Below are 18,400 nucleotides of genomic sequence, written 5' to 3'. Positions count from 1 at the left end.
CGCCAGCGGGCTCTCCCGGCGACGACAAATGTCGTCGCGACAGATGCCGTCACCGGGACGCCGGCGAACTCTAGTGGGCAGGGAGAGGGCGGCAAAGCCTACCCTCTTCCTATCCTGTCCTCCCACTGGAGGGTGGGCAGAGAGGGAGAAGGGTCTGCTACTGTTGCTGCAGGTATACCCTCCCCCTGCGCCTTCTCTGAGGCGGCGCGTCAGGCGCATCCTCCCGCGCCCGCTCTGCCGCCTCCTTCTGTAGCATTACAGCAGCGCAGAAGGAGGCGAACGCGTTCTACTTTTCGGGACCCTCCAAAATCTGTCCCACTGTGGATAGGAAGAGGTCATCCCCCACCACTGCCACGAGGGCACGCTCGTTAGCCAACGCGGGACACTCCTTGAGAGTGTGCTGCGCCGTGTCCCTGGGCTCCGGACAGTGGTGGCACCTCGTGGTGGGCTCCCGTCCAGTCCTTTCGTGCAGGTGCTCCCCGAAGCAACCATGCCCGGTGAGCACCTGCGTCATGTGGAACGAGAGGACCCCACCACCCCTTCCCACCCACTGCTCGAGTAAGGGCCCAATGGCCTCAACTACCCTGAGTCCGACCCTGGCATGAGGTAGCCTCTCCTGCCAGTGCCGGAACTCCTCCCGTTTAGCGCGGGCTTTTCTCTCCAGTAGCGACTCATGCGCCACTGGCTTGATCCCGCGGGCATGCTCCTCCTTCCAGTTGTAAACCTCCTCTAAGGAGCATGCCACGGGACCGAGCCCGCAAGTACACAAGCCGCCCCCCGCGGCACGGTGCGGTACGCTCTTGCCACTCTGATGGATATTTTACGTTGCGCTCCATGGAGCAGCTCCATGCTTCTTGTGGAGGCCACCACACCGGCGCTCCATACAGGGCTATGGAGCGCACCACCCCCATATAGAGGCGGCGCACTCCCTCACCAGGACCGCCGAGGTTGGGCATTATTCGAGCCAAGCTCAGTGTCGCAAGACACAACCTGGCAGCCATCCACGTCCAATGTGGCTCGAAGGACCAGTGCGAGTCGAGGATCAGCCCCAGGTATTTCAGCTGAGACTTCACCTCGACCCGCACGCCATCCACCGACCCGGTCGGCTTAGGCCGACTCGGCGCGCCAGGTGCGCCATAACCATGGGCGTACCTGACAGGGCTTAAGGGCCTAGACAGTCCTAGGTCGGGGGGGGGATGTAACCGGACGAACGGATATTAATTTCTGTGTTTTTGACTTTACAGGTTATCTCACCTACCTTATCTCACGTACCAAAATGAGCTAACAATTTGTGCGCTCGTTTCATCATCTTCCAGTTCTTTTCTTTTGGTAAGACAATTTTATCAGAGTTTCCGTCTATATGTCGGACGATGTTGTCTCTTTCCAGGAACACGTGTGGATCCGTTTGCGGTGCGCTCATCAAACCTGGGTGCGCTTGCTGCGCATCACGGATGATTTTCACCTAATCATCGGTCCTGATTCCATCTCTCGCATTTTCGATCAAACCGATGTACTTGTCATTTTTCATGAGTACGCGTCTTTCGTCTGCGCTTCTGGACAAAGTATCGGCAAATGAGTTCTTTCCCTGGAATATGGATCACATCTAGGTCGAACTCCTGTAGAAAGCTGAACCATCTAGCAATTCTTGTGTTATTCTGCACGCAAGTGCTCAAGAACTGCAGGGCTCGGTAGTCAGTGTGTCCTCGCACTTGTCTTCCTAGTAGAAGAGTATGTCATTTCTTCAGGGCCCAAACCAGAGTTAAACACTCCAGTTCGGTGATTGTGTAGTTGGCTTTGACTCCATGCAACGCACGGCTGGCGTATGCAATGGTAAATTTTTCTCTACCGTCCTCCTTGTATTGGTAGAGTCGGGCTCCCAATCCGGTTTTTGCTGCATCGACATATATGCCGAATTTGTAACCTGGACGGGGGGTCAAATAGAGATTTGGTGCTTCCTCGAAGGCTAGTTTTATCTCCTCGAATGACTTTTGTTGCTCATCGTTCCATGCAAACTTCTTTCTTTTTCTTAGAAGCTCTTCCAATGACTGTGTCATTCTGGCTAGATTTTTAATAAATCTGCGGTCCCAATTTACAAGAACGAGAAACACTTGAACGTCTCTCTTTTTCTTGGGTCTTTAGCAGTTTCTAATGTCCAATTTGGTATCGGCGTTTATTTCCGCTTCTATCTCGTTGAAAGTGTGGCCTAAGAACTTAATCTCCCTCTGTATGTCGCATTTGTCCTTGTTCAAACAAAAACCTAATACTTCAGTTTTCCAAGGACGAAATCGATATGTTTAATATGCTCTTCCAAGCTTTTGGAGGCAATTAAAATATCGTCGAGATAAACGATTAAGAAGTCATTTGCGTATGGGCCTAAGGCTTTGCTCATAGCCCTGGTGAAAGAAGCTCCGGCTGTTTTGATTCCGAATGGCATGCGTCTAAATATCTACGTTTGGCCATTAAACATGAATCTGGTATACTTCTGTGACTGCTCCTCCAATGGGATTTGCCAAAAGGAATTACTTATGTTGAGTGAGGTGTAGTATCCATTTGGTCCAAATCTGCGGAAAGCCTCCTCTATGGTGGGTGGCTGCGCGTAATCTTAGCACATCCTTTTGTTTATCTCTCTAGCGTCGAGACAAAGACGAATGTCTCCGCTCTTTTTAATCACAACCACAAGTGGGTTTACATATTGAGTGGCTGCTTTTTCAACTATCCCTTGTTCCTCTAAGTCGTTGATATAGCTCGCGACTTTGTCGAAATGCTTATCGGGAATGGGATATAACCTTTTTTTGTATGGTGCGTTTGATTTAACCACAATTTTGTGTTTGTAGTGGTTGACCATTCCTATGCCGTCTTGGAAAATTTTGGCATTTTTGTAGATTATCTGACGTAAAGCTTCGTCAGCTTCTTCCATCGTTATCGTCGCAATGGTTTGTGGTTCGTTGTCAGCTTCCGCTTCAAAATTCACCGTGATTCTATCATCGCATAGCACGTTGGTGTGATATTTTACAAGGAAGTTTATTCCAAGTACCACTTTGTATGCCATTTGTTCGACGATGTATAACTCGTACTGAAACTTCTTGCCGTTAAATTCGAATTCAATTCTAGCTTTGTTTGACATTGCTGCGCCTCTTCCTGCGAAAGCTTCTTTTAAGAAGAACTTTCTCACTGGCAATGCGTCAATTATATTATTGGTGGTGACCAAAGCATCGTACAGCTCCTTTGTTATGGCTGAAATCTGTGCTCCGGTATCCACTAGCGCTTTCACTGTGAACGCTTTGAACTTTATAGTAATTAGCGGCACATTAAAGTTTGTGACTTTCTGGTTTTGCGCTTAGGTGAAGGTTTCCTCCACGTCTTTGATCATATCCTCTATCCTAAGGATATTTAATGCATTTTCGACTGTGCTTGTGGTTCTTTTGGCTTTAGCACTTGCCGTTTAGCTGATTTCTCGCGGGAATTAGCGTTATCCGCGTGAATCGTTTGAATTTGTGGGTTTCTTTCTTCTGGAACTTTTCTCGTAACAATTTTGTCGTCACTGGGTCGTTCCCTTTCAAATCCTTTGAAAAGGTCACTTTGCGTTGATCTAGTACAGCTTGACTCGGTGTTTTCTTCATCACTTCCACTTCTCCGTCTTCTAGAGTTACTGGAATTGGTTCCAGTCGTTTTACGCTGCTTCTCATTTTTAGCCCTCAGAATCTTCCTCTCTATGGTCGATTCTTGTTTTTGGACTGTTGTACTGTTAGTATATTGTTTATTTGTGGTCCCTTGTGTTTGATTTTCATTAGTATACTCCGCTTTCGGGACTCTTTTTTTGCAGAATTTGTTAACTTATTGGTGGCCCCTAAATGTTTATTTTCTTTATTGTGTTCCGTTTTCGAGGCTCTTTTCTTAACGGAATTGTGATTTTGTTCCACATTTTGTGGTTCGTCATCCCATTTGTCCATGAAATAAGTACTTTCTTCAATGGATCGTTTACTGTGGGATCTCGCATAGTCCTTAATTGACTCATGAGTTTTCCGTACGTTTTTAAATCTTTTTCGGAATGGGATTACGTTTGGTTTCCCGCCAATTCGTCCTCTCGGTGTACGGTCGAATTTTGTGGCTGAGCGGTCTCCGAACTCGTCAACTCGCTCGCTTTTGACTCGTCATCGAAGTTTTCTTGACAAACGGTCGGTTTCCTCCCTTTCGAATAATTGTGGTCCACTAAGTGTGGTTTGGGTTCGTCACCGTGATGGTGTATCATATGTATGCCACGAAATTGTTGCTCGGTTGGCATTATTTTAGTCTTTGGCCTTGAGTTTCGCTTTCCCGTTTGTTTATTTCAAGGGTACGGCGAATTGAACTCTGGCATGATGACGTTCATGGATCTGTCTGCGAATTTGTCAGATCTGTCCACGAATACGTCGTCTTGCAATTTGTCGTCTATGTTGACTGCTCTGTTTGGTTGGTTGGATACTGGCACTGCTTCGCTCGTCTCGTTGCCGATTACAGTTGCCATCCTTCTGCGTTGTTGTGGCTGCTGCTGCTGCTGTCCCACATTTTTGTTTTGATTTTCCTTCTGATAGCGGTTTTCGATCTTGGCGACGTTTCTCCGCTGCGTAGCCTCATCATCGCCGTCTGTAACCTTAATGATTACGACTCTTCCATTCTGGTATTCTCGCGATCGCGTTTGCAACGAGTTATTGTTATTATTGAATCTCGCTCGCGGTTTGCTCGCTCGATTAGGCTCGTTGTTCCACTATTTGTCTGACGCGGTAATAGCCAATGGCTTGTGCGATGGAAATGCGGCTTATTGACCATAAGGTCTGTTAAATTGTTACTTATTTGCATTAATATTGCTTTTTGGAATAGTACCGGTTTTATTTACGCTTTTGTATGCGTTATTTCCACCTTTTTGTGGTTCGCTTTCGTTTTTACGTCCTCTACGCGTCGCTTCTATGGAATCTAGTAGTCTAACTAAATCCTGCAGCGTCTGAACGTTCGTGGGCCTAATTTCCCTAGCTACATCTATGGTCTCCTAATATACCTATTATATTGTCGTCTAATAACGGTGTGTTTAACAATCGCGCCTTTAATGCTATCTTCATTGCGTATTCGGCCATCGACGTTCCCTTATTGGGTACTTATTTACCCGTAAATAATAATTTTTTGTTCGCAGTTTGCGCTTCGCGACCCCAATGATACTCACGAAACCTCTCTTTTGCGGTTTGGATGTCGTCAGTTGTGGTCACTTAGTACCAATATTTTGCGCACGATTTCATCGCTCGCTTAAAATAAAACAATTGATCTTGCTCAGGTACTTGTTCTTCCCTAGCTAGGTTTTCGAAATCTCGTACAAATAATTCGGGGTTTGTTTGTCGTCTTTTCCCCTGAATGTTAAGTGTTCGAATGGACTTTTCAACCATCCGCCTCGTGGTAATCGAATACCACTGCTTCCGCCTGAACCGACTCCGCCTCCACCGGCTCCTCCTCCGGAACCTAATCCGGCTCCATCGGAACCGAAGACGTCGTCGTCGGTCAAGACGTGGTATAGGTTGTTGTCATTGTCCGTATCGCGGTTGGCTAGACACGTTCCAGGAACGTTTATGAAAATCGGAGCTTGTTTTTGTGTACGCGGTCCCGCTTCGCTCGCGTTTCCCCCTAGAACCTCGTTCTCCGTGGTGTTGTTTTGTTCCCTAGTAACGTTTTGCACTCGCGCTTCTAATCTATCAATTTTGTCTGATAATCTTCTAATCAAATCCACGATATTTGAATCTGACGTGGTGCGATTAGTGTTTGACGCCATTTCGGTGTTCGCGGTTGTGGGTAAAGTAGTATCTTCCATAATATTTCTACCTAATACACCTATTGGTCGGTCGTCGTAAGATAACGATCTTCGCGTATTCGAAACGCTTGCTTGGCTTTCGATTTGTTTGTTGCTGTCGACATTTTGTCGATTGTCGCCCGCGTCCTGCATTGTACGCGCTGTATTTCGCGTCTGGATTGGCGATCTAGGTAAATTCGGTATGGTATCGCGTCTTATTCAACGGTATCACGGCTATCGCGATTTTAATTTTGATTTTAACAAGTGTTCACGTACTGCGTTTACAACTCTCGAAGTTTACAATCGTATTTGTGTTTATTAACCAATTAATCCGTATGCGCTTTTAACCAATACACGTTTTAACATAATCTACGGTTTACGGTAACACGCATAGTCGTAACTTGGCGCTAAAACATAACACGTTGATTAATATGTTCAAAACTTGCTTCTCGAGTTCTCTATACATCAAATATTGCGATGGTTTTTTGTCATACCTAGTTTTGTGGTGAATTATTAGAATGGGTTACTTTGTATCCACAAATAAATTTCTCATTACTTATGTTTTTTTAATAAGTATGTTATATAGCTAATCTTAAACTTGTTTAGAGAATATAGGTTATATCGTGTATATTTTGTTAATATTAACCATGAATATGTGTTTTATATGATTAAGGTAAGTATAGGTATTGAATATAATATAATATTAGATATTATCCACAAATATGTAAGGTTTACTTAATAAATACTTTATTTATTAATATAGGTATTGAATAAGGTATAATAATAGTTATTATATGTAATAGAATAAATTTGTATCGAAATTTAGATTATTATCCACAAATAAATGAATTTTATTGAATAAATTCTCATATTTATTAGAATATGTAGCAACTACGGCTTATAACCACAATAAATTGCTCTTGTATAGTAATTTATGATAATTATTAATAACTAACTTAAATTTGTTAAACAGGTATAGGATTTTCATGTATGGGTAGGTCAATGCTCATAAAAGCGGGTTTAATCCACACGGAAATGTTCTTTATTGCGGTTTAATCCACAATGTAACGTTTGAAGTTGAGATTCGCAATTATTGACTTAATTTGGCCCTAAATCACCTTTAGAATACGGCAATTTGCAATTTTTGCTTTAAAGTTATGAATGTTTGGGTATTTGGGTTGTATTACGCCTATTTAATGCGATAGTCTGACCAAAATCGGGCATAGGTTCGTTACAACCATAAGCTACTTAAAACTTTACTGTGTATTTAAAATTTCATTTATATACTCGTAAAATACTCGAATTGTATTTGTTTTGTTTAAATTTTGTTTGATTTGCCACAACTAATGTGTTTGCACTATGTATTATCCACAACTGGGTAATTTAACTTAACCTAACGTTTTTTTTTTTACATGGGGAAATCCTCATAGGATACCCCTCCCTTCCGGGGGGAAGGGAGGCGGTTATGCCGGACTCCTACCGGCTAAAACCCCATGGTGGTCCCCTTTACATGAGACGTGGGGGGCGCCCCGGGCTTGCAGAGGCATACTCCAACGGGCGCCCCCCCCCGAGCCCCTTTCCCCTCCCTTTTCAAGGAGAGGATCGTCCTAACTGGAGACCGTTGCGAGACCACCACGCAACGGTCTCCCCTGCCGAGGAGCTGCGTGCAATGGGATAAGGTGCCCCCGCACCCCATCCCTGCAGCTTCCGACAGTCGCGACCTGGAGGGCCATGCGCATTCGCCGGTTCCTCCCTCCAGCCCGCGACTGTTGTTGAGGAGTGTTATAGGGCCCGTGCAAACGCTCGGGCCCTTCTCCTCGGTTTCTTCCTCCTGCAGGGGTCGGCGTTCGGGGCCGACTCCCTTCGTCTTTCTTCGCTCTCCTTCTGCGAGATAACGGACTCGCAGAAGAAGAGCGCGGCTGCCCAGGTCTCCTCCATCTGGGGACAGGCCCTCGCCCCTCGACAGCTTGCCTCCTCTTCTGGAGGCGCCACACCTCCTGCTCTTTGTGTGTCCAGGGAGCCCCCGGGGCCCGACGGCGCGCGCGCCTCTCCTCGTACGCATGTGCGTACACGCGCGCCTCGAGCACCCACGGGAGCGCCCCGGCCACCAGCATCGCCGCCACCGTGGCGATGGTCCGGTAGCCCCGTGCGGCCCGGACGACCAGCCCTCGCTGAGTGCTCTGCAGGAGCTCTCTCAAGCGACGACTGGCCACCACGTCCGCGTACCACACGGGGGCGCCATACAGCGCCATTGACCGGACCACGCCGAGGGGGGCCACCCTTTTTTTTTTTTTTTTTTTTACATGGGGAAATCCTCATGGATACCCCTCCCTTCCGGGGGGAAGGGAGGCGGTTATGCCGGACTCTTACCGGCTAAAACCCCATGGTGGCCCCCTTAACATGGGACGTGGGGGGGCGCCACGGGATTGCTGAGGCATACTCCATCGGGCGCCACCCCGAGCCCCCTTCTCCCTCTCGAGAGAGAGAGTCGTCCTAACTGAAGATCGTTGCGGGACCACCGCGCAACGGTCTCTCCTACTGGGGAGCTGCGTGCAATGGGATAAGGTGCCCCCGCACCCCATCCCTGCAGCTCCCGGCAGTCGCGGCCTGGCGGGACGGGCGCGCTCGCACGACCTCCCTCCAGCCCGCGACTGATGTTGGGGAGTGTTAGAGGGCCCGTGCGAAAGCTCGGGCCCTTCTCCCCGGTTTCTTTCTCCTGCAGGGTTCGGCGTTCGGGGCCGACTCCCTTCGTCTTTCTTCGCTCTCCTTCTGCGAGATAACGGACTCGCAGAAGGAGAGCGCGGCTGCCCAGTGCTCCTCCCCTTCAAGCATGGCACGCACCATGCTCTCCAGGGAGAAGTCTACCTGGTTGATGGAAAGGGCCTCAAGTAGGACCCGGCGGTCAGCATCCCACGCTGGACACTCCAGCAGGGTGTGATCCGCCGAGTCCATCAGGGCCCCGCAGTGGTGGCACACACTGGTGGGTTCACGGCCTATGCGGTGCAGGAACTCACCGAAGCAGCCATGCCCGGTGAGCACCTGCCCCAGCCTGTACGTCAGAGATCCGAAGCGTCGCCGGCACACCCATTCCAAGAAAACGGGCTTGATGGCGCCGACGACGCGAGAGCCCGGCCCATCCAAAGCCAGGCTCTCGCCCCAGTCCTCGACAGCGCGCCTCCTCATTTGGAGGCGCCACACTTCCTGCTCCTTTGGTGTCCAGGGTGCCCCGGGAACCCGGAGGCGCGCACGCTTCTCCACATAAGCGTGAGCGTATATGCGCGCCTCGAGCTCCCACGGGAGCTCCCCGGCCACCAGCATCGCCGCCCTAGTGGCGATGGTCCGGTAGCCCTGTGCGGCACGGACGACCAGACCCCGCTGGGAACTTTGTAAGAGATCCCTTACGCGACGCCTGGTCAACATGTCCGTGTACCACACGGGGGCGCCGTATAGCGCCATGGACCGGACCACGCTGAGGTACAGGCAGCGAGCTCCACCTCCAGGTCCCCCGAGATTGGGCATCAGTCTGCCAAGACTGGCAGACACGACCCGCACCCGGGGTACCATCCGCAGGAAGTGCGGCACGAAACTCCATCGACTGTCGAGGATGAGACCCAGATATTTCATCTGGGTCCCAATTGGGACTCGGACCCCCTCCACGGAGAGCTGGGCCCCGCGCATCGGTCCCCTCACCCGAGGTCCGGCGAACCAGACGACCTCGGTCTTTTGGGGAGCCACGCGTAGGCCCAGCTTCCGTATTCGCCCCACCAGCTGTGCCACGCCGACCTCGGCGAGGCGAATAGTGCTCCTCCAATCCCCCCCCCAGGCCAGGAGTAGCGTGTCATCGGCGTAACACACCACCCCCAGCCCATGAAGGAGGGCGCCCCGGAGGACCCAGTTGTAGGCAAAGTCCCACAGGAGCGGTCCCAGGACCGACCCCTGCGGGACCCCCCGCTGGATCCCCCGTCTGTGGGGTCGCCCATACCGCCCCAGGTAGCATATGCCCCTGTCCCGCAGGTAATCCTCAATGACCTTCTGCATATACGCAGGCACACGATGGAAGCGCAGTGCCTGACGTATACACTCCCACGGGATGGAGTTGAAGGCGTTGGCAATGTCTAGAGAGACAGCCAACACCCTCTTCCCGCGGGAGACAGCCTCATCCGAGAGGGCACGGACCCGTCGAATTGCATCGACGGTTGATCTGCCCTCTCGGAATCCGAACTGGCAGTCGGCCAGATCGGGGCCCTCATGGGACAGGTGCTCTCGGAGGCGAGCAGCTAGAATGCGCTCCAGCATTTTGCTCGCCTCGTCGAGCAGGCATATGGGGCGGTAAGCCGAGGGCGACCCCTCTGGCTTACCCTCCTTCCGGAGGAGCACCAGTTTCGCCTCCTTCCACGCGGTGGGGAACCGCCCAGCCTCCAGACACTTCCCGAACAAGTGCTGGAGGCCGTCCATCAATACCCCGGACACCAAGGCCAGGACCCTGGCGGGGATGCCGTCCGGGCCCGGGGCAGTCTTTTTTGCCCTGAGCCGTTTGGCAACCGCCATTATCTCGTCCCTCGAGACCTCGCGCGCCTCTCCCCACCGGTCAGGTACCGGTGGTGGGGGCACGCCTAGTGGGCACCTTTTTTTTTTTTTTTTTTTTTTTACATGGGGAAATCCTCATGGATACCCCTCCCTTCCGGGGGGAAGGGAGGTGGTTATGCCGGACTCCTACCGGCTAAAACCCCATGGTGGCCCACTTTACACGCGACGTGAGGGGCGCCCCGGGCTTGCGAAGGCATTCTCCAACGGGCGCCCCCCGAGCCGCCTTCCCTCTCCCATTGGAAGAGGGTCACCCTAACTGGAGACCGTTGCGGGACCACCACGCAACGGTCTCCCCTACGTGGGGAGCTGCGTGCAATGGGATAGGGTGCCCCCGCACCCGATCCCTGCAGCTCCCAACAACCCATGGCTGGAGGGCCAGGCAGGCGCGCTCGCCTGTCCCTCCCTCCCGCCCATGGCTGTATCGGGAGATTCATTGGGCCCGCGCATAGGCGCGAGCCCTTCTCCCTGGTCTCTTCTTACGGCAGGGAGCGGCGTTCGGGGCCGACTCCCTACGTCTCTCTTCGCTCTCCTTCTGTGAGATAACCGACTCACAGAAGGAGAGCGCGGCCGCCCAGGTCTCCTCCCCTTCGAGCATGGCGCGCACCATGCTCTCCAGGGAGAAGTCGGCCTGGTTGATGTCCAGGGCCCTGAGTAGGACCCGGCGGTCAGCCTCCCATGCCGGACATTCCAGCACGGTGTGATCCGCCGAGTCCACCCGGGCCCCACAGTGGTGGCACCCACTGGTGGGCTCGCGTCCTATTCGGTGCAGGTACTCACCGAAGCAACCATGCCCGGTGAGCACCTGCCCCAGCCTGTATGTGAGGGATCCGAAGCGTCGCCGGCGCACCCACTCCTTCAGAACGGGCCCGATGGCGCCGACGACGCGAGAGCCCGGTCCATCTGGAGACAGGCCCTCGCCCCAATCCTCGACAGCCTGCCTCCTCTTCTGGAGGCGCCACACCTCCTGCTCTTTGTGTGTCCAGGGAGCCCCCGGGGCCCGACGGCGCGCACGCTTCTCCTCGTACGCATGTGCGTACACGCGCGCCTCGAGCGCCCACGGGAGCGCCCCGGCCACCAACATCGCCGCCACCGTGGCGATGGTCCGGTAGCCCCGTGCGGCCCGGACGACCAGCCCTCGCTGAGCGCTCTGCAGGAGCTCTCTCAGGCGACGACTGGCCATCACGTCCGCGTACCACACGGGGGCGCCATACAGCGCCATTGACCGGACCACGCCAAGGTATAGGCGGCGAGCTCCTCCTCCAGGTCCCCCGAGGTTGGGCATCAGTCTGCCAAGACTTGCAGATGCCACCCGCACTCGGGGAAAGGGGGGGGGGGCACCCTAACCTAACCTAACCTAACCTAAGGTAAGCTAACCTCAATCTGTCACATGTGATTCTTGTATTGCTTGAAATTATTGTTAAAATGGTATTTAACCACAACTCGTGTTTGTTTGCAACGTTACGTAATATTTTTATTAATTTCACGCAAATTTTATGCGTTTTGGAATAACCGAATTGAATTTACACTTTATCGTGCAATGAAAATGTATCTTTCCGCGCGTTGATCCACAACTGGCGATTACGTCATTTAACAAGGATGCAATCGTCGAGTCACTTTATTGTAATTTTATTTAATCTAAAAGATTTTACGAAATTCTGACACTTTTGAACACGACTGTACCTAATTCTTAATCTACGCGTTTAATATACGAAAGGTTAATTTAACATAACGTTATTGTGCATTTGGAATCACTGATTATTGGATAGTAATGAATTTTTATTGCTAAGGTAATTTAATTTTAAATTTAATTAAGTCTTATCCACAATGCATCTGATTATCCACAATGCATGGGTGAGTCTATTATACGTGTTCGAGTCTATTATGCTCTCCACAACTGCATGGAATAGTCCACCTTGGGTGAGTCTATTTTTGTTGGTACGGAGTCACTTTTATGTGCTGTCTACAATAGCTCGTAAAATAATAATTTCAGTTTCATGAACGATTTCCTACTTTCATGAACGATTTCCTACGGAAAATCTCTTTCGTTGTTGATCATTTATTAACGATCTCACTGTCGTATTCACGAATGATCTTGCAACTAATTACACACGCCGCGTCCTGTTACGGTCGCCATTACGAGAGAGAAAGGAGAATTGAAATATTCCGTTTTGCTTGGAAGGATTTTACTAAGACGCATGTCATATTTATAAAGTGTGCCTTCAACGTCTCGTATGATTTGGGTTTTATAAGGTTCACGGGTGGGCGAAACTGCCTCTTATTAAAGTGCTTAGTTGCAAATCTCACTACGTGTTGCATAATACACTGTGACCGGACGAACGGATATTAATTTCTGTGTTTTTCACTTTACAGGTTATCTCACCTACCTTTCGGATGGATTCTACAAAGATCTCACGGTCGCCAAGTAATTTGACCTACTAATTACCAAGGTAATTGATTAATTGTCTCCTTTTATCTCCTTTTATCTTTTATTTCAGCAATTTTCGTACGTGATTGGCCAGGCTCGTCCCTCCTGTCAACGGTCGTCGTGGGATTGATTACGCCGCTGCATAATGTTCGTTGGTATACAGGTAAGAATATTGTTTCAATTACGTGCACTGAGTTTGATGTCTATGCACTTCTTGTTTTAGGTAGTGACATGGGAATGGGACTTATCAACGTCAGTTCCGCAAATCATTTATGCCGATTCACATAAAATAATGTTTATTGCACAAACATGATAATAAAAGAAAATAAAAGTACAATTGGTCCCTAGTCACCATTCACAATGTTCTTAACGAATAATCTCACTGTTCGCGTCTTGCGTGAGATGATGCAATCTTGCATCATCTGACATATGCCCGGTGGCATAGGTCTGTCTTCTAGCTCGGTCTGTAACCGACTGATCTGTAATAGGGCGACGCTTGCCATCTCTCCCTGAGGCCCCTATTTTCGGACGCTGTCGCATATTACTCCGCCAATATGGCGGCGATGCTATTACAAAGCGCGGTAATTCCACAAATTGAATTGTGGTGTATTTAGCTTGATAGTAGTTTATCTTATAATTAATAAAATAAATGGCTCTGGATAATCGAGCTGGTTTTGTAATATTTGTTATACTTAAACAATGACGCGGAATATCAATGGGTTTCTTAACCTAGTATTTTTATTAATCTAATAATGAGTAATTATTTGTCATTTTGTGGTTATGTTAAGTTGATATCGTTTCTCGTAGAGATAAATAAAATAAAAACGGTTGAACAAAGTGGCATATGCACGAATGCAATAGTGATAATAAAAAATAATAACGAAAATTAATTTGAATCAGTTGGATATCTAACTTTGTGGGTTTTCGGATGTAGGACAAGTATTTTCGTCCGAGATGTCCTTGTCCGTTGATGAGACTACCGCTGAGTCCGCCTCCTCGTTGTGGTTATCCGCTGTGTGGTCGCCACTGCTTGCAGTACTTGTGGCGATTGTTGCTTTTGCGTGGACCAGCTCCGGTTGCGTGTTTATCTCGGCTTGACCTGGTGAGACTTCTTTCGGTTTTTTCTCCTTTCGATATTCCATTTCTGGCTTTGGATGGATTTCTACGGGGGGCTCCTCTTCCCTTGGTAGCCTCTGGAGTGTGACCACGGGAAAATTTTCCCGCGGTTGCAGGGTCACCATCCTCCCTCACCCCCCCCCCGCCTCATCGCCTGGTGTTTTGTGGGTAAAGCCCGGGGTGTCCGTAACCCCGGGCTTTTTCGCGCCGCTCTGACGGCAGCGCGGCTCTCCTTTCTACCCTGGGAGGGAGATAGAAAATCCTTCCCTCTCCCCCCGCCCCGGCGAGGCATTGGGGGGAGTGACTCCGCGTTATGCCGCAGGGTTGCTCCCATCATACCGTCAGGTCGGATCTGCCTTGCCAGGCTCGCTAATGTGAGAAGCCCTCCTCCCGCGGCTGCGTGTCCCAAAGGCGTGGCTAGCAGCCGCAGGAGAGGAGGGTCGTCTCCTCTCCCCGTAAGCGCTGTCGCTCCCCTCTTCCTCGATTGTGGGAAGGGAGGGTTGTGACCGGACGAACGGATATTAATTTCTGTGTTGTTCACTTTACAGGTTATCTCACCTACCTTTTGGATGAATTCTGCAAAGATCTCACGGTCGCCAGGTAATTTGACCTACTAATTACCAAGGTAATTGATTAACTGAGTCCTTTTCTCTGTTTCAGGAATCCTCGGACGTGATTGGCCAGACTCGTCCCTCCTGTCAACGGTCGTTGTGGGATTGATTACGCAACTGCGTAATGTTTGTCGGTACACAAGTAAGTAAAATCGTAATTAATTGTGCACTGTGTTCAACGTCTATGCACTTATTGTTTCAGATGCGCACATGGAAACGGGACTTCTCGTGGCTGGGTACGCAAAGAATTCATGTCAAGTTCACATGAATAATATGTTTATTGCACACACATATAAATGATAATAAACAAAATAAAGTTTTTTTATGTCCCGCTGAACAACGATACGTATTAACAAACTTAAAGTTTTTCGTCGCGCGCGATGATGCAATGTTGCATCATCTTGTCCGGTGACATCGATCCGATTCCTTTGACGATCTGTAACCGACTGATTCGTAATATGGCGACGCTTGCCATCTTTCCCTGAGACCCTATTTTTGGACGCTGTCGCGTATTATTCCGCCAGTATGGCGGCGACGCTATTACAAAGCGCGGTAATTCCACAAATTGAATTGTGGTGTATTTAGCTTAATAGAAGTTTATCTTATAATTAATAAAATAAACGGCGCTAGATAATTGAGCTGGTTTTGTAATATTTATTATACTTAAATAATAACGTGAAATGTCAATGGGTATCTTAACTCAGTATTTCTATTAATCTAACAACGAGTAATTATTTATTATTTTTGTGGTTATGTTAAGTTGATATGGTTTCCCGTAGAGATAAATAAAATAAAAACGATTGAATAAAATGGAATATGCATGAACGCAATAATAATAAAAATTAATAACAAAAAATAATTTTGTATCGGGTGGATGTCTAGTTTTGTGGGTATTTTATGTAGCTATTGCTAATTTGTTGGTTCTTTCTCGGCTTGTTCCTCTGTCAATTTTTTGGACGGATGGCGTGTATCTTCGTCCGAGATGTCTTTGCTCGTTGGTGAGATTGCCGCTGAGTCTATTTCCTCGATGTGGTCATCTGTTGTGTGGTGGTTGTCGTTGGCGGTGTTTGTGGCAATTGTGACCGGGGCAAAGTTGGCTGTCGGACTAATAGCTACAGCAATTTACAAAATACTATTTGATTGCTAGTCGTTTACTAGCGTTTGCATGTTTTTTGGTTTTGTTTGCATACTAATTAGTTTAGATAGAAAATCAAAATTAAAAATTGGACAAGTTTTACAAGGTGAAATTGCGATTTGACCATTTATCTCATGATTTCGTGAATATTTCGGTGTCAAATCGTTTGCTAGTCGTTTGCTAGTTCCGTATATATAAGTATTACATCGATAAATTGCTTCATAGTTTATTTATTAATAAATGTAAATTATATAGAAACCGTAAGCCTAGTTACTTTTTAGATAACCCAATGCGCATGCGTCAGTTTTGTTCCGCTGGGTGGTATACCTGTAACTGCATGAGAATTCGGCGTAATTGTATATTACATTTAAATTTACAGTAAACAGTGAACGTATAATACTCGTCCGATACAAAAAATAATTTGGAAATCGCCGATTGCATTATTCACAATCGGCCATTAGAGCAAATTCATCAGTATGTGCGGATGTGTCCGTTACCAGAAATTTTTTTAATCTGCCGATTGCGTAGTAATCGACAATTATTAACTTGACTTGTGTAAATGGCGCAATTCCAGGGTTGCAGAAGCGCTATACTTATTACGCCGCTGTAAGTTGTTTTACATTTGTGTGCATAATCACGTATTTTAAAAACATTTTCACCAAATTATCGTTTGTTGCAGTCGTTGAGGAGAGCGTTAACCAGGATGGAGGCGTCTGCGCTTCTGGCACAAACCTTGATGCCCGATAATCTGTGTAATTCTTTGTCATATAATTTTTTAAATTATTTAAAGTGATTAAAAAATCAAGCGAAAATCAAATTCGATTGGTCCTGTAACGAAGTAATTTCTAAGCAAGTCGCCGCCTCTAATCTTACCAAAAATTTATCTAATTGTACCACGAGTGTGGTGATGGAAGGGATGAGTGTTATACCGAAGACACCACTGAAAAAGATTTGGTAAGAAAAGTTCAATATGTTAACAATCAATATTGATACCGTAAGTTACTTCATTATTACAATACCAAAGTATATATATGTGTGTGTGTGTGTGAGTGTGTGTGTGTGTGAGTGTGAGTGTGAGAGTGTGTGTGTGTGTGTGTGTGTGTGTGTGTGTGTGTGTGTGTGTGTGTGTGTGTGTGTGTGTGTGTGTGTGTGTGTGTGTGTGTGTGTGTTTTGTAGGTGTCTCATCCTTTGTTGCAAGACAAATTCATGGGTCTGCCTCACCAATTGAACGAGTTTGGAGATTTCGTTATCGAAATAGTAAAGAATCAGCAGCAACGTGGTGCGCACAGTTATAGGAACGCCTCCAACGTACTTAGGAGGCTCATGTTCGATCAAGTTGTGCGGATGCTTGCCAATTTTTTACAACCTGGTTCATCGCAAAATTAATCGATGACAGTTACGTTTATTCGATGCCTTTAGCTCAAATGGAAAATTATCAGGAGTATCTGACACGCATGACTCCACCGTTGAGAGAGATTGGAAGTGTGCCAGTTAGACAACACATGTTTGGTAATTAATCAGCAAAATGTTTACAAAAATAACTTTTCTGCGATGTATAATTATATGGATAATTAATGTTATTATTTTGATCGCAGGCAATTCTTTCAAGATAAAGAAGAGAATGATGGTAGATGAGGCAAACATCGAGGTAGTCGGCGCAACATCCTCGACATTGAAGGACGGTCTCAAGCGAAAATCAGACAGCGTTGGTTTTTTCTCCGAAGCCACCTCCTAACGAGAGGAAGCCTGGACACATACCGATAAATGTGATCGTGCCTCATACGTTTAGTAATACTCCACCAAGTTTCTCGATTCTCTAGGTGATTAAGGAGACAAAGAGTCAAATGGCGGTAACAGCGCCAGTAGCGGCATAATTGTTTCTTATACAGAGTTGAATAAAATGTATTTGAGCAATAGCATAACAGCAATAAAAATTACAATGAGAGGTTACGTGTAATCTGAGTGTCTTTATACAAACATAATGCAACAAAAGAAGAATGTAATATAATGTTTATAAATATGATAATAGACGAGGCGGATGTAGTCGGTTAATTTCATATGTTAATCTTCCTTGAGTATTGTGTTTCAGGAGCAGCCTCCTAAGTACGTTGGAGGCGTTCCTATAACTGTGCGCACCACGTTGCTACTGATTCTTTACTATTTCAATAACGAAATCTCCAAACTCGTTCAATGGGTGACGCAGACCCATGAATTTGTCTTGCAACAATGGATGAGACATCTACAAAACACACACACACACACACACACACACACACACACACACACACACACACACACACACACACACACACATATATATACTTTGGTATTGTAATAATAAAATAACTTACGGTATTAAAATTGACTGTTATCACATTGAACTTTTCTTACCAAATCTTTTTCAGTGGTGTCTTCGGTATAACACTCATCCCTTCCATCACCACACTCGTGGTACAATTAGATAAATTTTTGGTAAGATTAGAGGCGGCGACTTGCTTAGAAATTACTTCGTTACAGAACCGATCGAATTTGATTTTCGCTTGATTTTTTAATCGCTTTAAATAATTTAAAAAATTATATGACAAAGAATTATCCAGATTATCGGGCATCAAGGTTTGTGCCAGAAGCGCAGACGCCTCCATCCTGGTTAACGCTCTCCTCAACGACTGCAACAAACGATAATTTGGTGAAAATGTTTTTAAAATACGTGATTATGC

The 18,400-nt window shown here is 47.5% G+C and overlaps 1 protein-coding gene across 1 annotated transcript; it reads right to left on the bottom strand.

Annotated features, from left to right (window-relative positions):
- Window positions 1–286: 286 nt before the first annotated feature.
- Window positions 287–1,420, bottom strand: LOC105197338. The gene is made up of 3 exons (XM_039450463.1): window positions 1,273–1,420; window positions 797–1,180; window positions 287–729 (listed from the first exon to the last, which is right to left on the bottom strand). Exons 1-3 carry the CDS (start codon window positions 1,418–1,420, stop codon window positions 287–289), a joined length of 975 nt encoding a protein of 324 aa, XP_039306397.1.
- Between the last annotated feature and the right edge of the window lie 16,980 nt (window positions 1,421–18,400).

Source organism: Solenopsis invicta, chromosome 6 (assembly GCF_016802725.1).
Source record: "Solenopsis invicta isolate M01_SB chromosome 6, UNIL_Sinv_3.0, whole genome shotgun sequence".
NCBI lineage: Eukaryota > Metazoa > Arthropoda > Insecta > Hymenoptera > Formicidae > Solenopsis > Solenopsis invicta.
The sequence above is the reverse complement of the archived record's forward strand: the minus strand, read 5'-3'. Positions and strand labels throughout refer to the sequence as shown.